Raw genomic sequence first — 18,916 nt, 5'->3', positions numbered from 1 at the left:
GAGACCGGTGAAGCGGTGCATGCGCAGTTGGAGCAGTTACTTTGCAATAACTATGCATGTGCCAAAATCGAAGGAAAAAGACACGAAGACCTGGAAGATGGCTGCGGTGAACTCCGATGCTATGAATCAGCAAGGGGTAAGCAAGGGGTAAGTGAAAAGTTAGGGGCATTTCCCCGGGGGGTGGGGCAGCTAGGCTCGGGGGGAGGAGTCTACGTGGGGTGGGGGGTAGGTTTTTTTTTGGTAAATTATTTGTTTCTCCTTTAATAAATTCCATCAAGCAAATAATTTACAGACTTTCAAGTATACTCTATTTTAAATTATATTTATGTCACATTGAATAAAACGAGCACACAAAAATACTCAACTTCAAAGTTATTTTACAACGCCCAAACAAAAAGCAAAGAACGCACCAGTATCAAATAATACTGTACAGAGTGCACATTTACTCGTGTTAAATTATGGAAAAGTCATATTTTTCCTTGCTATTCTAACACCATGGTAAAATGGAAAGTTAGTGAGCATAAGCTTGCTGTGAATTCTAAGCTGTCTCTCTGCAACTCTATCTTTCGCTAATGTACACTTTCAAGATTCCACTTTCCAGGTTATTCTCATTGCTATAAATATGTTACTTTATTCCTAGGCATAAGTTACACTAGTAGAGCAGCGCATCAGAAAAAGGAAGGAAGTTAGAAGCAATAAAAAGAAACTGTATTACATTTGCAGCAAGAAAAAGACATTATACTTCACAGCACGTAAAGGTGCTACAGTGGAATTAAAACACGTTTTCTAGTTGTAACCGTATATTAAACACGCCACAGTCAGAGAGAAAAGAAAGAAGGGATGAAAGAAAAGGGGAAGGAAAGACAGAAAGAGCTATGGTAATATAAATAGGACTGTAGCTTTCTTATGTTTCTTTTAGCTCAGACACAAGTGTAACGGTGTGCGAGTTTGAAGCAGGGTGAATTGAAGTGCAAGCACACACGGTTCAGCCAATAGATCCTTTCAAATGAAAGTCAAGGAAGAAGTACAAAAGGCAGCTGGCTCTGTGTATCCTTTCCATCTGTTCAGCCAGAAGAGGGACCTTGCCACTGTCAGCTTTGCCTGCTCTCTGTCTCTCCTCTCAGTCAGGGGGAAAGAAAAGCGGATTGAGGAAAGAAGTCCATCTCTGGCAGCAGTTGTGTATCTTTAATAACACACCACAGTGGGCTGGGAAGGGAGGGGGTTGCATTTGATGCCTGATTGTGTGTGTATGTGTGTGTGGGATGGGGCTGCGCTTGTTTTTCTGCTATTATTATTATTATTATTATTTCTCTCCCTTTCCCCCCTCTCTCCGTTCTATTCCCTGATCCTCCTGCAGAGGCTCCTGATCCAGGTCTGAGTAGCTGCTTGGCGTCCAGTCCACGTCTTGGCTGAGTCCCCCTCGGCTTTTAATCATGCCCCTCTGTCTGTGTGTGAGTGCAGGCAGGCTGACAATGATTTCCTCAGTGATTACGTACAGAGCGAGTCCCTGCGGGTTAGGGGCCCCCTCTGGAGCCATCCTGATGGCTTTGGGGGCCTTGCTTCTATTTTCCATTATTATGTGGACTACCGGAGCGACAGCGCAGTCCAAGAGCTTGCAGCAGGTTTGTGATGAGAGCACACAGCAGCAGCAACGCACATCTCCTTCTCTCTGCTCTCCTCTCCCCAATCCAGGCGCAGACTTTTCTCTCTCCCATAGACAAGGAGCTGCTTCGTAGCCACATCCCGGGCATCCAAACAAGATCCCCCCCGACCCACATAACTGCCAAATAAACCCCCTAAATACCCAGCAGCACCCCCACCTCCCTGACACACAACGCCAAATAATAACAATCCTAATAAGAAGAAATAAACGCCTCCCCCGTGCAGGAGCAGCTTTGCCTTTATTACTAGTAGCGCTGGCGGGTGAAAGTAACGCTCCTTCTTGCCCAGCGCCACAATTCCTTCTCCCTGCCGCTAAAGACTTTTCCTCCCCCCCTAGTTTTATACCGTGCCCTCCCTGAAGGGAAATTAAAAACGGACATGTAATTTCATTCAGGATTTATTTTTTTATTTTTGGCAACAAAAAAAATGCAGGTTTCCAAGCCACGGAATCAGCTTTGATAGCAGGTTTTTTTTTCTGTATAGAATTTGAAGGGAGTTTTTTTTGTTGTTGGCCACTGAAGAGGTCAGGCAGGGAGGCTGGAGGAACAGCAGAGAGAGCTGAGGGAGCCTCCGTTGGTCTTGCCTTAGTTGGGAACGGGCTGACATTGAACAACAGCAGCTGTTTGCTTTTAGGATGTCTCGCCGCAAGCAAGCGAAGCCAAGATCGCTGAAAGGTAAGAGACCCGAGCTACGCTCCTTATCCTGCCGCCACCTTAGAGCCCGGGGCCAGCCCATAGCTGGGATATTATTGGCACATCCCGTTACCCTCCCTCCACACACACTGGAGATGCAGCGGATCAGGGGTGGGATGGCTAAAGCAGCCAAGGCTGGACTGGGAGGAAGACGGATTAATGCAACGCAAACTTCCAGCCGGTCTCCCCTCTGTACTTTCATTGGTGCTTTCTGTCCTACACCAAACTTGATTACACAGGACCCGGTCACTGTCCCAGAAAGGGGGGGAGGGATTGTACGATATCTGAGCTATTGTTGTATAGATATAATCACCGCACTTCCAAACTTAGCGCCAGTTTACGTGACTAACAACAGTCCTACGCGGTTTTTTTTTTTTTTTGCCCCCTTAAAAACACACACACACACACCACTCCCATGGCCATTGTTGCAGGAAAATAGGGTTTATAGGCCTCTCTGCTCTGACGCGTTCCTTTGCATGAGGGGAAAAAGCGAGTGAGCATGTGAGGGGGGGGGGGGGGAAGTGATCCCCATAAAGTTTCATGAATCCGGGAGCTCATGGAGTAGGAGAACGCTGTGCTGGAATGTGGGGGAGTTAGGAGCTCCTGGTCACGTGACGCCCAGGCGCCTTGCCTGAGTTTGTGTGTGAGGAAAGGCAGGGGAGGGAGATGGACAGCCAGAGAGCAGCTTTATAGATGGAGGCTGCTATGTAGTGACCAGCTTGTCCTGTCACGACTGTCCTCTACTTATTAGGGTGAAATAATATCGTCTTTGCCATAAATAAAAACACACTCACAGGAAACCCCTTTTTGCTGCACTGCTCTATTGATGTGACTAGGGTTGCCACCTTTTATGGAAAACAAAAATACTGGTCTTACTGTATATTTTTATCTTTTTTTCCCCCCTATTATTAACATTGGGATCAACCATCATTTTTACAGGCCAGACGGGTAAAATACCATCCAGGACCCTAGATGTGACCCATAAGTTGTACAATTGTAAGAAGGTCTCCTCAGCATGGGACAACAGCTCGGGGAACCGTAGAAACAAATATTTTTAGTCCAGTCAGTGTGCCTGACAAATACTGTGTGAAAGTTGTGCTGTTGGAAAAAAATAGAATAAATTGCTGTGTTTTGTTTGTGTGCGTGTGGCAGGCCAGTGGCGGCGGGAGTGGGGAAGAGGACAAAGGGTGGCTTGTTGTGGTTGCACTGAATGCTGTGCTGGGCCCACTGGAATGTCCATGGAGTCTGCTCTCCAGCATAGAATTCCTGCACTTTACCGCCATTAACTCCTTCGCTTCTCCTATGGTGATGAGAAATCACTGGAGCCCATTAAGTCTTGCACTGCTCATTAAATCCAGCTGTAAAAATCATTTTACCCTTTAGCAGCCACACTGCTCCACAGGCCCTTCTCGCCGATCAACGTGGCGAAAAGTTTTACTTTCACTCAATATATAACTTGAATGAATCAACACGGTCTTTTTCATTTCCTATCCTGATACGCTCTCATAATACAGTGCAATGGCTGCACTGTATGAATATTTACGTCCTCTTTGTGAGCCACAGGGAATAAAGATCATAGGCAGTTCTGTATTTGTCTTCCATTTTCAGGCTTATTACCTTAAGCTTGATAACTTGATCAAGGTTTATAGGCTTGCATTGTACTTTTAATATCTTGGTTCATTGAGACTGTGAGACAGTCTTATTGCGAATAACTTTTTGTGTATGTACAGATGGAATCGTTATTATAGCACATATAGAGCAATTGCAGCCAGTCTTATTTCCTGACCTTCTGGTAGCTAGAATGATACGGAGTAGCCCACCTGATTGAAGATCTTATCTCTGATTCTGTCAAGCAATTTAGCATTCTTTTTTATTGGAATCTTTTAAAATGTCTAAATATTGGTTGTCTTTGTCTCCTCAAATCATTTCAAGTCTATTTCCCCCCTTGTTTGAAAAAAGCTTCCACCAGAATTATTGCTTCAGTTCCTTCGAGTGTATGTTTTAAACCTGATGCCATTTCAAGTGCATAAATGAGGCATAACATTTTACATTTTCTGCTTCGTAATGGTGAAGCCATTCAATGGCAAAATGTGTGGGTAATGTAATTGTGATTGCACACAATCTGATTATTTTTAACATCTCTACACAGCTGAGATAAAAAAACAATGGCACTCAAATCCAAACTATAAATGATCAAGCAGATGGAAAGTATGCATATCATAGCATTTGTCTGGAACAAAGGACAGGGCTATTAGAAGTCAGAGCAGCAATCTGGAATGCCTTTGCACAGTTTCCTTAGTTGGCCTTCTGGTTTGGTGTGTGACAAGTAATCAATGGCATCAAATTGTAACATGCTGTGAGGAATTCTTTAAGGTGAACCTATCATTTTGTTTGACAGTGATGGAACTAGATGTCAGATGTTGCACAATATTTTTATCTCCTTGTAAAACATTTCAACGTTTTATTTTTCTTTTAAATTAATCTGTGAAAACCGATATCCATAGATCTATAACCTTTATTAAAGTTTTTCACATTTCAGTAAAGTCCGTTTTAGAAACTTGTTCATGTTCTAATACTATAATAGAACTGCAATCCTTTAATTAGGGGCAGCATTTTACTGAATTTATGGGTCATTCCCTCGAAGCACGTCATTTTGATTAGGTTACTTTTTGAAGAACGCACAGCTTCTTTTTGGTGATTTTTAGTAGTTCAGCTAAGAGGTGATTTGTTTTTAATATACTACTAGGTTATTGCTTCTGAAAGCTGCTTATCACAGGATCTTCATTATCCCAGTTGTACCAGAAATAGAGGTGGAGATTTATTACAATTGACCTACATATTGCTTTGACTCTAGTCAGGCACCCGGAGCTTATCGTTTCTTATAATTACTTGCTTCATCATATCCACAAGTAACAGAAAGAGAAATATACTTTCATGTCACTTCATATGATGGTTTTCAATAAATATTCCATGTTGATCTGTCAAAGTAAGTAGTTTATAACCAAAAGCAAGTCAATTTATATTTTTATTAAAGGAGAATATTAAGAACAACCTACAAAAATAATAATCTATTGTAAGAAAAACAAATAACTGTAAAGATCAAACCTGCAGCTATTTCCAATAATTGAGGCTCATAACTCTTAAACTTTGTCTGGGAAATTAAGATGGGCGGAGTTATGTATCATTAGTGTTTATTATTCACAGTTTTTTTTAATTTTTACAAATTGAAATTGACAAATATGTTGTATTTTTTGGATTTGATGATGTTTTTTTTTTATTGTTTTATTGCTCAGCTGTTTACATTTGTAAGCATATGCACATTTTTTTCTGTGATCCACAGGAATGATTAGCACTAGTAAGTTATGGTGGCATGCCACTTGATAAAGATATGTTCAGATTTTAAGAACTGAATAACTAACTTTGTTAATAAGGCAACAATTGCTACCTTTGAGCATACCATTTAGTAGCCTTTTTGTAGGCCACTCTTCTAGCATCCGATAGCTTAAAGGCTTCCATTTGTTTTCTATTGGGCATGGCATGAGAGATGTAATAGAGCCAGGGTTGAAGTATTAACCGCAATGAATAAGTTACGTCTAGCCCAGAACTCCTTGTGTCAGTAAAACTTTGCAATAAGTGGATGTAAGCCCTCAGCTCTCGAACGTTTACAACTTCTTTCTTCATGTGAATGGATTTGCTGTATTTTTTCAGAAAATACCTTGGGTTTTCCAGTAGAAAACAAAAAATTATGTGATAACAAATATCTAAGAAGAAACCCAGATTTTTTTAAAAAAAAAATCCAGTTCTGCTACCCTTAAGGTGTTTTTCTACAAACATTTTGGCATTTTTTTTTTATAAGACAATTTTGCAGGGCTGTTTAAACCAGTCATTTGGCTTCGTATAGACTAAGACGATGAAATTCAGGAGAATGGTGATATAGAAGGTTTATGTCAAATGGTATCCTTGCCCTTATGCTACCTTTGTGGTAAGCAATATTTTTGTATTTTTTTTTTGCCGTATTACTGTGCATTGCAGATTTATTAAGGAGTTAATACTATATGTTCACAAAAAAAGTTAGTGTCAGATGCTTGATATTGGAATGCACTTGCCACTATTGACCTAATGAGTGAAAACCAATAGTACTATACCCATAACAGTTCAACATTGCTTCCCATCTGTACCTTTTTCTTACCCTGAATATAAAGTAGTTAGCATTATACATAGCACTAGGATAAATATACAATATTATCTGACCAACTTTTTCCTTATGGATAGTTTTGGTACACTATTAATGGAAGCACTCTAGCTTACTATTAAACATTATCATAAGAACCTTTAAAGCCTATATTACACTAACCAGGAGTAAAATAAAACAATCTCAATTTGGTATCATCGTGGCAAATATACTGGGAGGGTTTTACAATACTCAGTTTACCCAAATGGTATAAAGATAGTATTATGTGTATGGGCTCATGCTCACTGGTAGTTTTGATTTTTATCTGACCAAACGATAAAGGATGAGACTGCATTGTGAGAAATCTTGTCCCTTGACTGTAAATGGATGTGCGTTTGGAGTACATAATACCCTTGGACTGTAGCATTACAACATTGAATTATTTTGAGAATCCAACTGCAATGGCTGCCCGTAAATACAGTACACTATGCAGTCTGAACTGATTCCAGTCACAAATCACATTAAAATCACCAGTGTCACATTATAATCACATGCATGACTCCTCACATTTGTAGGTGATGCCAACATACCTGGCATATTTCTAGACAGACACATCGCTCTACATACATACTACTAAGGGAGCTTGAAATGATGTGCGTTTCGCCTACTTGGATGTATTGTTATCCTGTATATAGGAAAAATGATTAACCATAGAGATTTTTATTTTTGTACTCCATCTTGGTGTTGTATAATAGCCCTCAAATGTGTGTGTGTGTTTTTCCTGGGAGTAGTGAAGTTTTTCCACTTCGAAGTGAAGACTAGATGTGTTCCAGAATACATTTCTAGACGTCTGTGTCTCATTAATTGTTTCCAGATGGATTTATCGTCTGACGTGGTTACAGTATGCTTTTGAACTGTATATTCTTTCTTTACTGTACAGGAATATGTCATAAAATTATTTCAAACTGAAATAGCTTTTGATTTGAATGTTGCTATCTTGGCAATCAAGATTATTCTCAGGCAAATGCTTCTTTTACCTCCAGGTGTATTTGGATCTTTCCATTGGCTCCTGTAAAGCTATCAAAGGTCAGTCTTGCCCCCACAGGCAAAAATTCATCTAATCTCATTTCAATTAAATCAAAAATATGGCCTTCAGTTTTTGTTGCCTGGGGATGTAGATACAGGAGGGAGCTAGTTTTTCTTCTCTGTTGCTTTGTGGGTTCACATTGTACAGTACATTGAGTTATTAATATTACAAAGGAAGTCAGCCATTGCAGTTGTCAAAACCATGGTCTTTGTAGTCACTAACCTTAAATAACAATAAGAAATGGCTTCAAAAGTGAGGAAATTGACCAGACTTATTTTTGTGGCCACACCCCCTAATTACCATGTTAATTTTACAAAATATGGCAGGTTATGAAAGTTTGAAGATATTTCTGTGTTTTTTTTTCCAGTTATTACAGTTTTGCTAATGAAGGTGAATTGCTGTGAGTCTAACTTCTCCCAAGAGATCTGTTTATATTAATTGTTACGATTACTTATTTTCTTATCTCAAAATTGTTACAAAGTATCTTAGTTGTACCTGGTAACTGTTATGGGCTCTCTGCCAAAAGCCAATTAAGTTAGAAACTTTGTATCTTTTTCTGGCTGTTCAGTGCGGAGAAAGTCGTGACTTTTCAGTACAAACTTGTCGAGCTGTCAAAAGAGGGACTGTCCCGCTGAAAACGGGACAGTTGGGAGGTATGCATTTGTTTGCAGCACTAAAAATGTGTAATGCCGCAATGTTTTTAATTTGCAACAGAACTTTATGAAAATCTCTGTGCTGGATAATGCTACCACAAACTATACATATTTATCTATAATTGTAGTATTCATGAAAGTACATACATAGCTATATGATCATTTACCTGGACTGCTTGGGACCTGGCATTTTAAAGATAAGGAATATTTCTGCAAGTTGGATCTCAATACCTTTAAGTCTGCAAAAAATATTTAAACATCAAATATATCCAGTAAAATAGTTTTGCCACCAATATGGATTTATGCAGCTTTGTGACCATCAAGTACAAGGGACTTTATTATTATTACAGCGAAAAGGCAAAACATTGAAATATTTATGAATAATCTCCTTAAAACGGTAGATATGGTCTTCCTGTAATTTGCAGTTTTTCTGGATAACAGGCTCCCTGATAAGGGATCCCATACCTGTACAGGTATACCTGTTATCCAGAATGCTCAGGACCTGGGGTTTTCTGGATAATTGATCTTTCTGTAATTTGGATCTTCATACTTTGTCTACTAGACAATCATTTAAAAATTAAATAAACCCAATAGGCTGGTTTTGTTTCCAACAAGGATTAATTATTAGGGATGCACCGAATCCAGGATTCGGTTCGGGATTCGGCCCTTTTCAGCAGGATTCGGATTCGGCTGAATCCTTCTGCCTGGCCGAACCGAATCCGAAATCACGTGACTTTTTGTCACAAAACAAGGAAGAAAAAAAGGTTTTCCCTTCCCACCCCTAATTTACATATGCAAATTAAGGATTCGTGTTCGGTATTCAGCCGAATCTTTTGAGAAGGATTCGGGGGTTCGGCCGAATCCAAAATAGTGGATTCGGTGCATCCCTAATTATATCTCAGTTTGGATCAAGTACAAGCTACTTTTTTTTCATTACAGAGAAAAAGGAAATCATTTTTAAAAATTTGGATTATTTGATTAAAATGGAGTCTATGGGAGACAGCCTTTCCATAATTTGGAGCTTTTCTGGATAATGGTTTTCCAGGTAACGGATCCCATACCTGTACTGCAAAAAGGTATTTTGATGTGCATAACCACATCTTATACGCAAGGTCATCAAAATAATTGTTTCTTCTTATAGTTTGCATTCTGTATGTATATTTTGCAGTTAAGAGTTTTTTGTTTTGTTTTTTTAGTTACATGTTTTACATGTGTTAAATTCTGAAAATTGCATGGAAAGAAGTCATATGAGCAGCAGTGTTACGCCTACTTCGTCCATATAGAGAGAGATAATATATTTTAGTGTTAGATAGTATTTTCCTATTGCAGAGGTATTTTCTATGTTATTTAATTTGTCACACTGGGATATTTTGGCAGGTGTGTTCTGCACGCTAGTATTTCATTGCTTGCTGCAGTAGGATAACATGCGTTGTTTTGATATGTGGCAATCTAGCTCATGTCTTATTTGTAATGCTGCAGGTTTTGGCAGTCATAGTGTTTAGTGGGTGCTACTCGCTGCTTCCGTTTATATCTTCTATACTTAACTAATGTTAACTCTTTGCTGTAATATAAATGTTACTGTTCTTGTTTTTGATACAAAAACCTCTTTATCATTTTATTTTACACACGTTTTATAAGACATTCTATCTGAACTTGAATCAACTGGATTATTTTAGAAAGCCATCATGCTGTATTTGTTTTAAAGGGACAGGCAGGGGAAAGCAGTTCGGGAAAATTGTCACCCAGAAGAAGAGGCGACTAGTCGCCAGGCAACTAAATTTCCCCTAATCTCCCCGTTTGACCTTACCCTTAGGATGGTACATAGGTACAATCTGGGACAGGCTAGCTCCACAGTTTGGGAATATGTTGTATAGTATGGGACATGTGTTCAACAAAAATGACAAACATATTCTAATACCGAATTAGAGAGAGAACTTGGAAAATCATAACCCATACCTCCCAACATTTTGGAAATAAAGAGAGGTACAAAAAGATTTGCCACGTGGAGTGCAGTGATATTTTTTTGACCATGCCCATTTTTGTGACCACACCCCCTAATTACCATATCCATTTTACAAAATTTGGCAAGTTTGAACACATTTCTTTGTTTTTTATGTGTTGTTACAGTTTTGCTAATGAAGGTGAATTGCCCTTTAAGCTACAAGTCACCGTTTCCCCAAGAGACCTTCTTATCGTAATTTGTTACAATTGTTTCTTCGCATATCTTAAATTGTTGCAAAAGTATCTAAATGCACATGCCATGTATTATGGGCTCTCTGCTAAAAGCCAATTATGTTTTAGAAACAGAAAGTCGGTACATTTCAGTAACAATCCGAGATATAAAGTACCCCCCCCTCATGTAAATTATAAGGATATTATAAGTTACCGAGGAGTTTCATGACCTTAAATTCCGAGGTAACTTCTAATATCCTCATATTTTGCAACAGGGGGTATTTTATTTATTAACTTCTAATATCCTCATATTTTACAATAGGGGGTATTGTATTTATTATAATACACAAGTTCGGTGAGTCATGTGACAGAAATGAAATCACTTCTCACCGTTTATAACTGATGACATCAGTACCGTTTATAAGGATATCATTTTCAATTTTCTTTTTGTATTATAACCATATATTTAAATGTCAGTAGTTGCAATTCAGTCCTCATATCACTAAGCCTAGGTGTAGAGGAACAACTGGAGAGACTCAGAAGCTTCTTTGTTTCCACTGGATGTGGTATTTCTCCCATCAATTTTTATAACCTTTGTGGTCAGTTCCTGTACCTCGTCCTTGGTACTGGCAATCAATTGAAAGTATAGTTGGTGGAACAGACCAAGGTTTTTGCAGCAAAGCTCTGCGTCTACCTTGGTCTGTTCCACCAACTATACTTTCAACTGGAGAGACTCACATTAATATAGTGAGTAAAGCAGCTACTAAGTCTAAGGATATTCAAAATCACAGAGGGGTTACATGGCCATATGAAAGCACAAGGCAACGCAACTTTTAAAAATGCTTCAAGCAAAATATCCAGAATAGCCTTGTGTGCCATTGCCCTAAAGTGTGACTGAAGTAGCAGCAATGGGAATAGTAAATTAGCTAGAGTGCCAGGAAATGTGAAAAGGGAAATGTCTTTTTCAAAATATATAAGGCTATATTTTACAGCAAATTGTTGTGTATTGTAAGGTTGTAACTTGCAGTTTGGCCCATAGGGAAACGGGCAAAGAAATGCATTGTATGTCACGTATTGATTCATCCTTAATCACACACAAACATGTGTAGTCTTCCACAAAGAACAAATCATGTGTGTGCATCTATATCTATCCATCTATCTATCTATAATCTATATATTTGTTTCAGTGGGTTCACTAACATGCAATTTATTTTTGTATAGATTAGGATAGACCAATACATGACATAACCATGCATTTTCTAGTATTACAGTGTTCCTGAAACAAACAAAAAAACAGTACTTGGAGCTGACTGTCAGAAGTCTGCAACACAGTTCATTTATTTGTTATAGTGCCTGAATGCCAGTGACTATGTGGGCAATATATGAGTGTGTGTAATATAAATTGATTTTCAATTTAAGGATTGCTGACTTGATATGGAAGTGGCAGGGAAGGAAAGATAAGGTTCAGTTGGAAGAATTTTACCTTTATCTGTTACCATGAAAAAGTAATGCTCACAAGCTAAAGTAAGGGGTAAAGCTAGTGGATCACCTGAGAATAAACCTCAGGTCTCCTTTTTATTTGTGAATGTATGACATTAAGCTGTCCATATATTTGTATTTTGAGACATCGTTTTTCATGGGGCCTGGGGTTAGATGTGCCATCCCAGATTTCTGTATCAAGACAGTCATTTAATATTTAAGAATTCCAGCTCTGTTAAATATTTAAAAAAGGCCTGAGATTCAACACATAACTCTAGCAGTGAACGAGACACAAACTGCAGATGCCATCTGAGGTGATCTGAGCAAATCTGTTGGTTAAATGCATTATTGTACTGGACTCCTATATATTATCGTTTGTAAGTGGATACCCCATGCCACTAAGGTTAAATGATATGAAGGTACATGTAAAGAGATGAATACTTAGATGTATTTCGGTAGTAGTTAGTATTTGCATAAATATTTTTTTTTCCACATGCAGGTCTTCCATACAATAGTGGAAAAATAATACACACAGGGTGTGCGTTCCAGCCCTGTTTGCAGGTTGAATAAAAGTTGACCTGCACCTGACACTAACTCGCTGTGCTCCCCTATTTATATACCTGCACCCAACCCGCTTTGGTGTTCTGGAAGGGGATGGGGCACACTGGCACAAAAAGGGGCACACAGAGGTGGAAGTGGGGCACTAGAAGGTCGTGGGCAGGATGGATACAGGCCAAAGTTCACCCTGAACCCGCCTGCGACCTGAGAACATTGTGTGGAACTTGACCCGAACCTGCCTGACCTGCAGACTTTGGCATGATTCGCACATTGCTATAAAGTATACTTAAGTTGATACATTTTTTATTTTTGCCATTGTAGCCAAATCCCTGTGTTCCATTAAAGGAGAACTAAAGCCTAACATGAATATGGTTAAAAAAGCTCTTTATGCTTTAAAAATGTTTTATATACTGATCTTATTTCCCCAGCCTAAACTTTCAGCTTCTCAATAGCAGCAATGATCCAGGACTTCAAACTTGTCACTGAGGGTGACTGAAAGTGTCTTTAACACTCACATGCTCAGTGGGCTCTGAGCAGCTGTTGAGAAGCTAAGTTTAGGGGCCGTCGCAAATTATCAAGCAGAAAATTAGGTTTGTCTGTAATATAAGCTGATGCTACAGGGCTGATTATTAAATTCTGATGCTAGTTGCACTGGTTTCTGTGCTGCCATGTAGCAATTACCTGTATTAATTACTAACATTGCCCTACATTGTGACATATATTCTATGTGTACTGTATGTGGGGGGCCCTAAACTCAGTAAGTGTAGCATGGGGAAAAAAACTGTACCAAATAAATACAGAGGCAGAACCTACAGACAGGTAGTGCCCTGGTTGATATCTTACTTAAAGACTTAAAAATTTTTTTACACGCTAATTATAATCTTTGCCATAAAAATATTTATCTGATGCTTTTACATTGTGTTTGATATGCCTGGGTGCCCCCATCCCTGGCATATTTGAAGCCACAAACAAGTAAAAACTAAAAATCTTTTAATCTGTGCCAAGAGTTTTTATTTTGAGTGCAATTTTGGACTAATCGATGTTTTGAGAAGCATATTAAGTGACATGTTGTTGCTAGTGTGCCCTGTGTGTGATTAAAAGGTATGTTGCAACAAACACACTCAAAAAAAAAAAGTGCTTTGCGATAAAACGGCAGTGTAAATATTGTCTAATTAACAGTGCAAATCATTTATTTCTTTTTTTAGTCTGCAAATGCTTATGTTTTTATTTTGATGCATTGAGAGATTTTAATGTGATGCAGTGGCAAATGCCACTGATAAATAATTATTAATCATAATAAATACTGATATACTGCATGCTGCAACTGTAACTTTCTTACAGAGTTTTGACCAAATATGCATACAGTACACTGATTTTTTTCACCAGGCTCATGAGGCTTGTACCTTATTTAGCTTGTCCAGTCATTTTAATCATTTTCTAGAGAGAGTTGTGGCATCAGTGATGCATGAGCTGTTATTGCAGAATGTTTCTACAGACATAGTTACTATTGTTCCACGGTGTCCATTTGTTATGATATTTGTGTAGAGACTGATTATTTTTTGCAGTGTAATGTTCCAGCTTGTTGCTTTTATTCACTAAGTTAGGGAATTCTTTACAATTTGGGATGTTAGGATTTAGACTGTAAACTCTACATGACAGGGACCTCCTTCCCACTATGTCTCTATCTACATGACACTTAAGCTCATTGTCCTGATATGATTTCTTTGTATATTGATGTGATTTGTCTTCCCTGTGTATACATTTATTTAAATATATATATATATATATATATATATATATATATATATATATATATATATATATATATATATATTTCACTTTTATGTACTGTACAGTGCTGTGGCTCCTTAACAGCTCTTTACAAATATAGTTATACATACATATATACATACATACATACATACAGTTATATCCATAAATCTTTGGACAGAGACAACTTTTTTCGAATTTTGGTTCTGTACATTACCACAATGAATTTTAAATAAAACAACTCAGAGGTACAGAACCAAAATTAGAAAAAAAAAGTCTCTGTCCAAAGATTTATGGGCCTAACTGTACATAGGAGATTTCCAATTTCTTGCTATAACCAACCTTGCCGTTGCGAGGATATATATATTACTAGAGATTTAGTCTTCCAGGTAAAGCCATATTAATTTTAAAGTATTTTTATCGGTATTGGGTTGTCCAACAACTATAAACAAGCATACAACATTGAACGCTTATAAAGTGCATTGTGTTAAAGCTGCCTGTACACATAGTTAATGGTTATCTGATAATGTGATCCTGTGTTTTGAGCAAAGATCTGAACAGATGTTGTGCAATAGATGATTTATTGTTCCATATATGGAATACTGCAATTCGTCTATATCTGTGTGTATGGCCAATAGCCATAAAGCACCCTGTGACCACACACTTCCAACACTCCAGTGGCTAGCTTTGTTACCAAAACACAACAAAAACCGGTGGCTTCCTGTGTGATAAGTTTTTCTCCTTTAACAAAAAAAAAAAGTATTTTATTGACTTTATAACATCAGTAGACATTTCAGGCTAGTTTTTCTCACTGTCAAAATAGAAGCATGACTCCCTCTGTGCGGTTGCATATTGCAACTGTAGCATTTTACTTCTCGCAGACACCCATATGGTGTGGATTTCTGATCAAAATACTTAGTGAGTGGGCCTTTGTCTGCCAGCGAATGGTTAATATCCCAAAAATCCTTTTTTTAAATTTGTTTTTTTTTTCATATCCGCCCTTCGCAGGTTTAAACACTATCATATTAAAGCCGTTCTTGAGAGGTGTACATATTTATGCCAGAAGTTTCTAGTTGTACTTTTGTATCACGGGTCTGGCTCTTGTGATTAAATGTATTTTTGTTATAGAGTTGCAATTTATAAATGTAGTGCAGCTATAGCATATTAATTTTGCTGCAGAGGTTTAATGAGGCAGTTGTTTTTGCGATGGACGCTGTTGGGAACAGGGCACGACCGAGTTTTACTTCAGCACAGCACTGCACAAAGAAATATACCTCGGCTGTTAATAATTATAGCCACATGACTTCTCAGTTTTCTCTTTTTTTGCCAGAAGTTTTCCATACGAAAATACTTGGAAAGAGATTTATTAACCCATTTGAGTTAACAGATCAAACCAGCGGGCAATTGGTTCGGTTCTTAGATGCCTCCTATGTGCGGTTTATCTGTTTATAAAGTGTTGACCTGATATATATATATATACAGGAGCAGTGACCAGCTCCATGTTGTAGCTCCCACCCTTCCCAGCTATAGTCAGGTGATCCCACTGGTGTCTAATAAAAGGGCAGCCAAGTATGGAGTTTTACTTTGAAAGCAACTAGTAAGTTGCAGGTAAAACTTAGTCCCTTTGTAAAATATATAATTAAGCAATTGAATTCTTAATGAATCAGATGAAAATTAAGCGTAGGACTGGCCAGATATGGGATGACTTTGACGTAGTTGGCCAGCTTAAATATATTGCAATATATGGACAAACAATCCCTGTGTTGTTTAAAGGGTAAGGCATTTTTAGTAGCAGTATGCACAAAATGTCTCTGTCTTAAATATATTGATAATGGGTTGAGTGCAGAGGACTCTTGTAGTTGACTATATGTATTTTGTGGTCACACCCTCATTGCACCCCCGCCTAATGGTTTTAAAAAATAGTGGTGAGCACAACTTTCCCTTGTTTGTTTGTATATGTGTGTGTGTATATATATATATATATATATATATATATATATATATATATATATATATATATATATATATATATATATATATATATATATATATATATATATATATATAAATAGGGAACAGATGTAAGAATTCTGTGAAAAGATACATATATATTTATTTAAATCTCTTCCATATCTGCCTAAATTTTGGTGGTTTTGGATGATAATAAAGCTATATTGCCTGGACTTTTCCAGATAATTGCCTTTCTATAACATGGTTATGGAGAAAAAAGAACTGAACTTGCACCAGCCTAAAGTTTCAGCTTGTCAATAGCAGAAATGATCCAGAACTTCAATATTGTCACGGGGGTCACCATCTTGCAAAGTGTCTTTGACACTCGTATGCTCAGTGGGCTCTGAGCAGCTGTTGAGAAACTAAGCTTAGGGGTTGTCTCAAATTATAAAGCAGAAAAGGTTGGCCTGTAATATAAGATGATGATACAAGGCTGATTATTAAGTTCTGATGCTAGTTGCACTGGTTTCTGTGCTGCCATGTAGTAATTAGTAGAACATGTAGATTAGTTACTAATCAGACTTATATTGTGACATTTATATTCTATGTGAACTGTACATTGTTAGTGGGTCCCTAAGCTCAGTAAGTGACAGCAGCACAGAGCATGTGCAGTGAATTAATAGAAAAGAAGATGGGGAGCTACCGGGGCATCATCCCAAAACATAGTGTAAAACATTTGTAGTCCACTTCTTTAGTTAAGATTTAGTTCTCCTTTAAGGCAACAATGGAAGGCATGAGAGCTGTATGTCCCCTACAAAGCAACCTCTATAAGTAAACAGCACTTGATCTGCATAATGCATCTGTCTCAATGAAAACTTGGAAAAATGGACGACTGCATCTATGTCTTGAGGACTGCCTATGACTAAGCACCAGAAGGTATGAAATGCGTAAGGCAGAATACTATGGGGTCTGTATGTTTATAACTCTTATATGAATTTTGAATAAAATAAATTTTGATGGGTGGATTTTGTTACGGGATTCTGCTTCTATTTTTTGTTGTTGGACTTGCCCTTGTTACTGGGCGCTGTTTCCTGTTAACCATGACCCTTTTTTGACTGGGCATACACATCCCAATTTGTAAATTTGACTTCATATTGAGGACTATTGGGGCTAATTTAATAACGTGATTGCAAAAATTGTGCAGGTGCCACTAACAACCTAACAGATTCTTTTATTACTAGTGCACTGAAAAAAGTTGATTACAAATTTTTTTTGGGAATTTGAATTAGTGCAATTTAGCACTCCTGTTTGAATATATGAGGGCTCATTTACTAAGAGAATGAAAAAAAAAAAACCCTACCGATTTATTTGTCAAAGACATTGTTATAAAAAAAAAACCCATTATTTATAAAAAAAAAAAAGGTCTTTATTTGTTAAAAGCAGGATTCATTATTAATTCAGGTCCAGAATGCTAAAGAATTAAACTATGAAAGATGGTCTCAGAATCCATTCACCCTGTTTTCTGTGTTTACTACAGACATTGGCCCCAGCTTAGTTTGGATTAAAATCACTAAATGTGACAGCTGTTGTGGTTCTGTAGAGTAAGACTAATAGTGTGTGCATGTACATGTAGGGACCTTGAGATTTGGGTTAAATTATTCAGGCAGTTCCCCTTTAGTATTTGGACACCTAGCTGTCTCCCTTCCTGGGTCCATATACAGAGTTTGTCCACTAGGTGGCACTGTTTGATAATATAAAGGGGTTTAGCACCATGTGGTCTGGGTCTTTTACCTGGGACCGTGCCTCCCACTGAGGTGTTACAGGACCAGGGCTCTGGTCCCTCAATAGTTAAGTTTAGACAGTTGTAGTAGTTACTGTGATAGTCACTCTAGGAGTGAAAGAAAGCTCAGAGTAGTTAGAAAGCAGCTGTGGCTCCAACGAGGAGAAATAGTGGGGTTAGGACCCTGTGGTGTGTGAACCATTAGATCAGGGACCCCAATGGGTGAGTTGAGGACCAGATAGGGTACCAAGATCCCAGGCTGAATACAATGGGTGAGGTGAGGACCAAATCGGATGCCAAGAAACAAGACCCCAGGCTGGGAAATCCAGGACCTAGTGCCATCCACCTGAGAAGGCATATTACCTAGTGAGAGGGTAACTATCCTTTGAATGTGTGAATCAATGCTGCTGGCTATTTGTATCGCATATTGTCTATCCTAGAACATACTTTATCCCACTAGAGGGAATATCAAAATACTCTACTATCGGTTCAATAAATCAGTTGAAGTTTGCTGCAAAGAACTGTGTCTGACTGATTATCCTGCTGCATTGATGTACACCAGGTACCAGGAGTTGCACGGGTACACTGGGGGTCCGGGGCACACTACAAGCAGTTCTAGCCTGGTCACACACCGCCTTTATACACAGCAAAAGTACACTCAAGGGTGTGCTACATACATGGCATACTCATAAGCAAGTGTGCATTTTTTAGCCGTCAAAATGCTATTATTCCAGCAGCTGGATCAGAGGAACAATATAAACCATCTGCATTAACCCGAGTCTGCTTTTTACTTCCCATTCACAGAATGGAAGGCTGAATTTCTTTGTGATTTGAGTCTTTATTTTTTTTCGGTAGATGAAAATCCTTTCTTGCCTGAGACAGACCACTAGAACATTCATTTAGCCTGTTTGTGCTATGTAGACCTTACAAGGTCTTTTAACC

General features: G+C 38.2%; 1 protein-coding gene across 4 annotated transcripts in view; it reads left to right on the top strand.

The window, feature by feature from the left end:
• Positions 1-699: 699 nt before the first annotated feature.
• The window catches only part of znf521.S (zinc finger protein 521 S homeolog), a 211,135-nt gene continuing 192,918 nt past the window's right edge, over positions 700-18,916 (top strand). The window contains 2 exon segments of one of the 4 annotated variants that reach the window (NM_001091128.1): positions 1,555-1,622; positions 2,146-2,336. In NM_001091128.1, coding sequence (NP_001084597.1) covers positions 2,297-2,336 — 40 coding nt within the window. In that variant the 5' untranslated portion in view covers positions 1,555-1,622; positions 2,146-2,296. 4 annotated transcript variants of the gene reach the window in all.

This window comes from Xenopus laevis, chromosome 6S (genome assembly GCF_017654675.1).
Source record: "Xenopus laevis strain J_2021 chromosome 6S, Xenopus_laevis_v10.1, whole genome shotgun sequence".
Taxonomy (NCBI): domain Eukaryota; kingdom Metazoa; phylum Chordata; class Amphibia; order Anura; family Pipidae; genus Xenopus; species Xenopus laevis.
The sequence above is the reverse complement of the archived record's forward strand: the minus strand, read 5'-3'. Positions and strand labels throughout refer to the sequence as shown.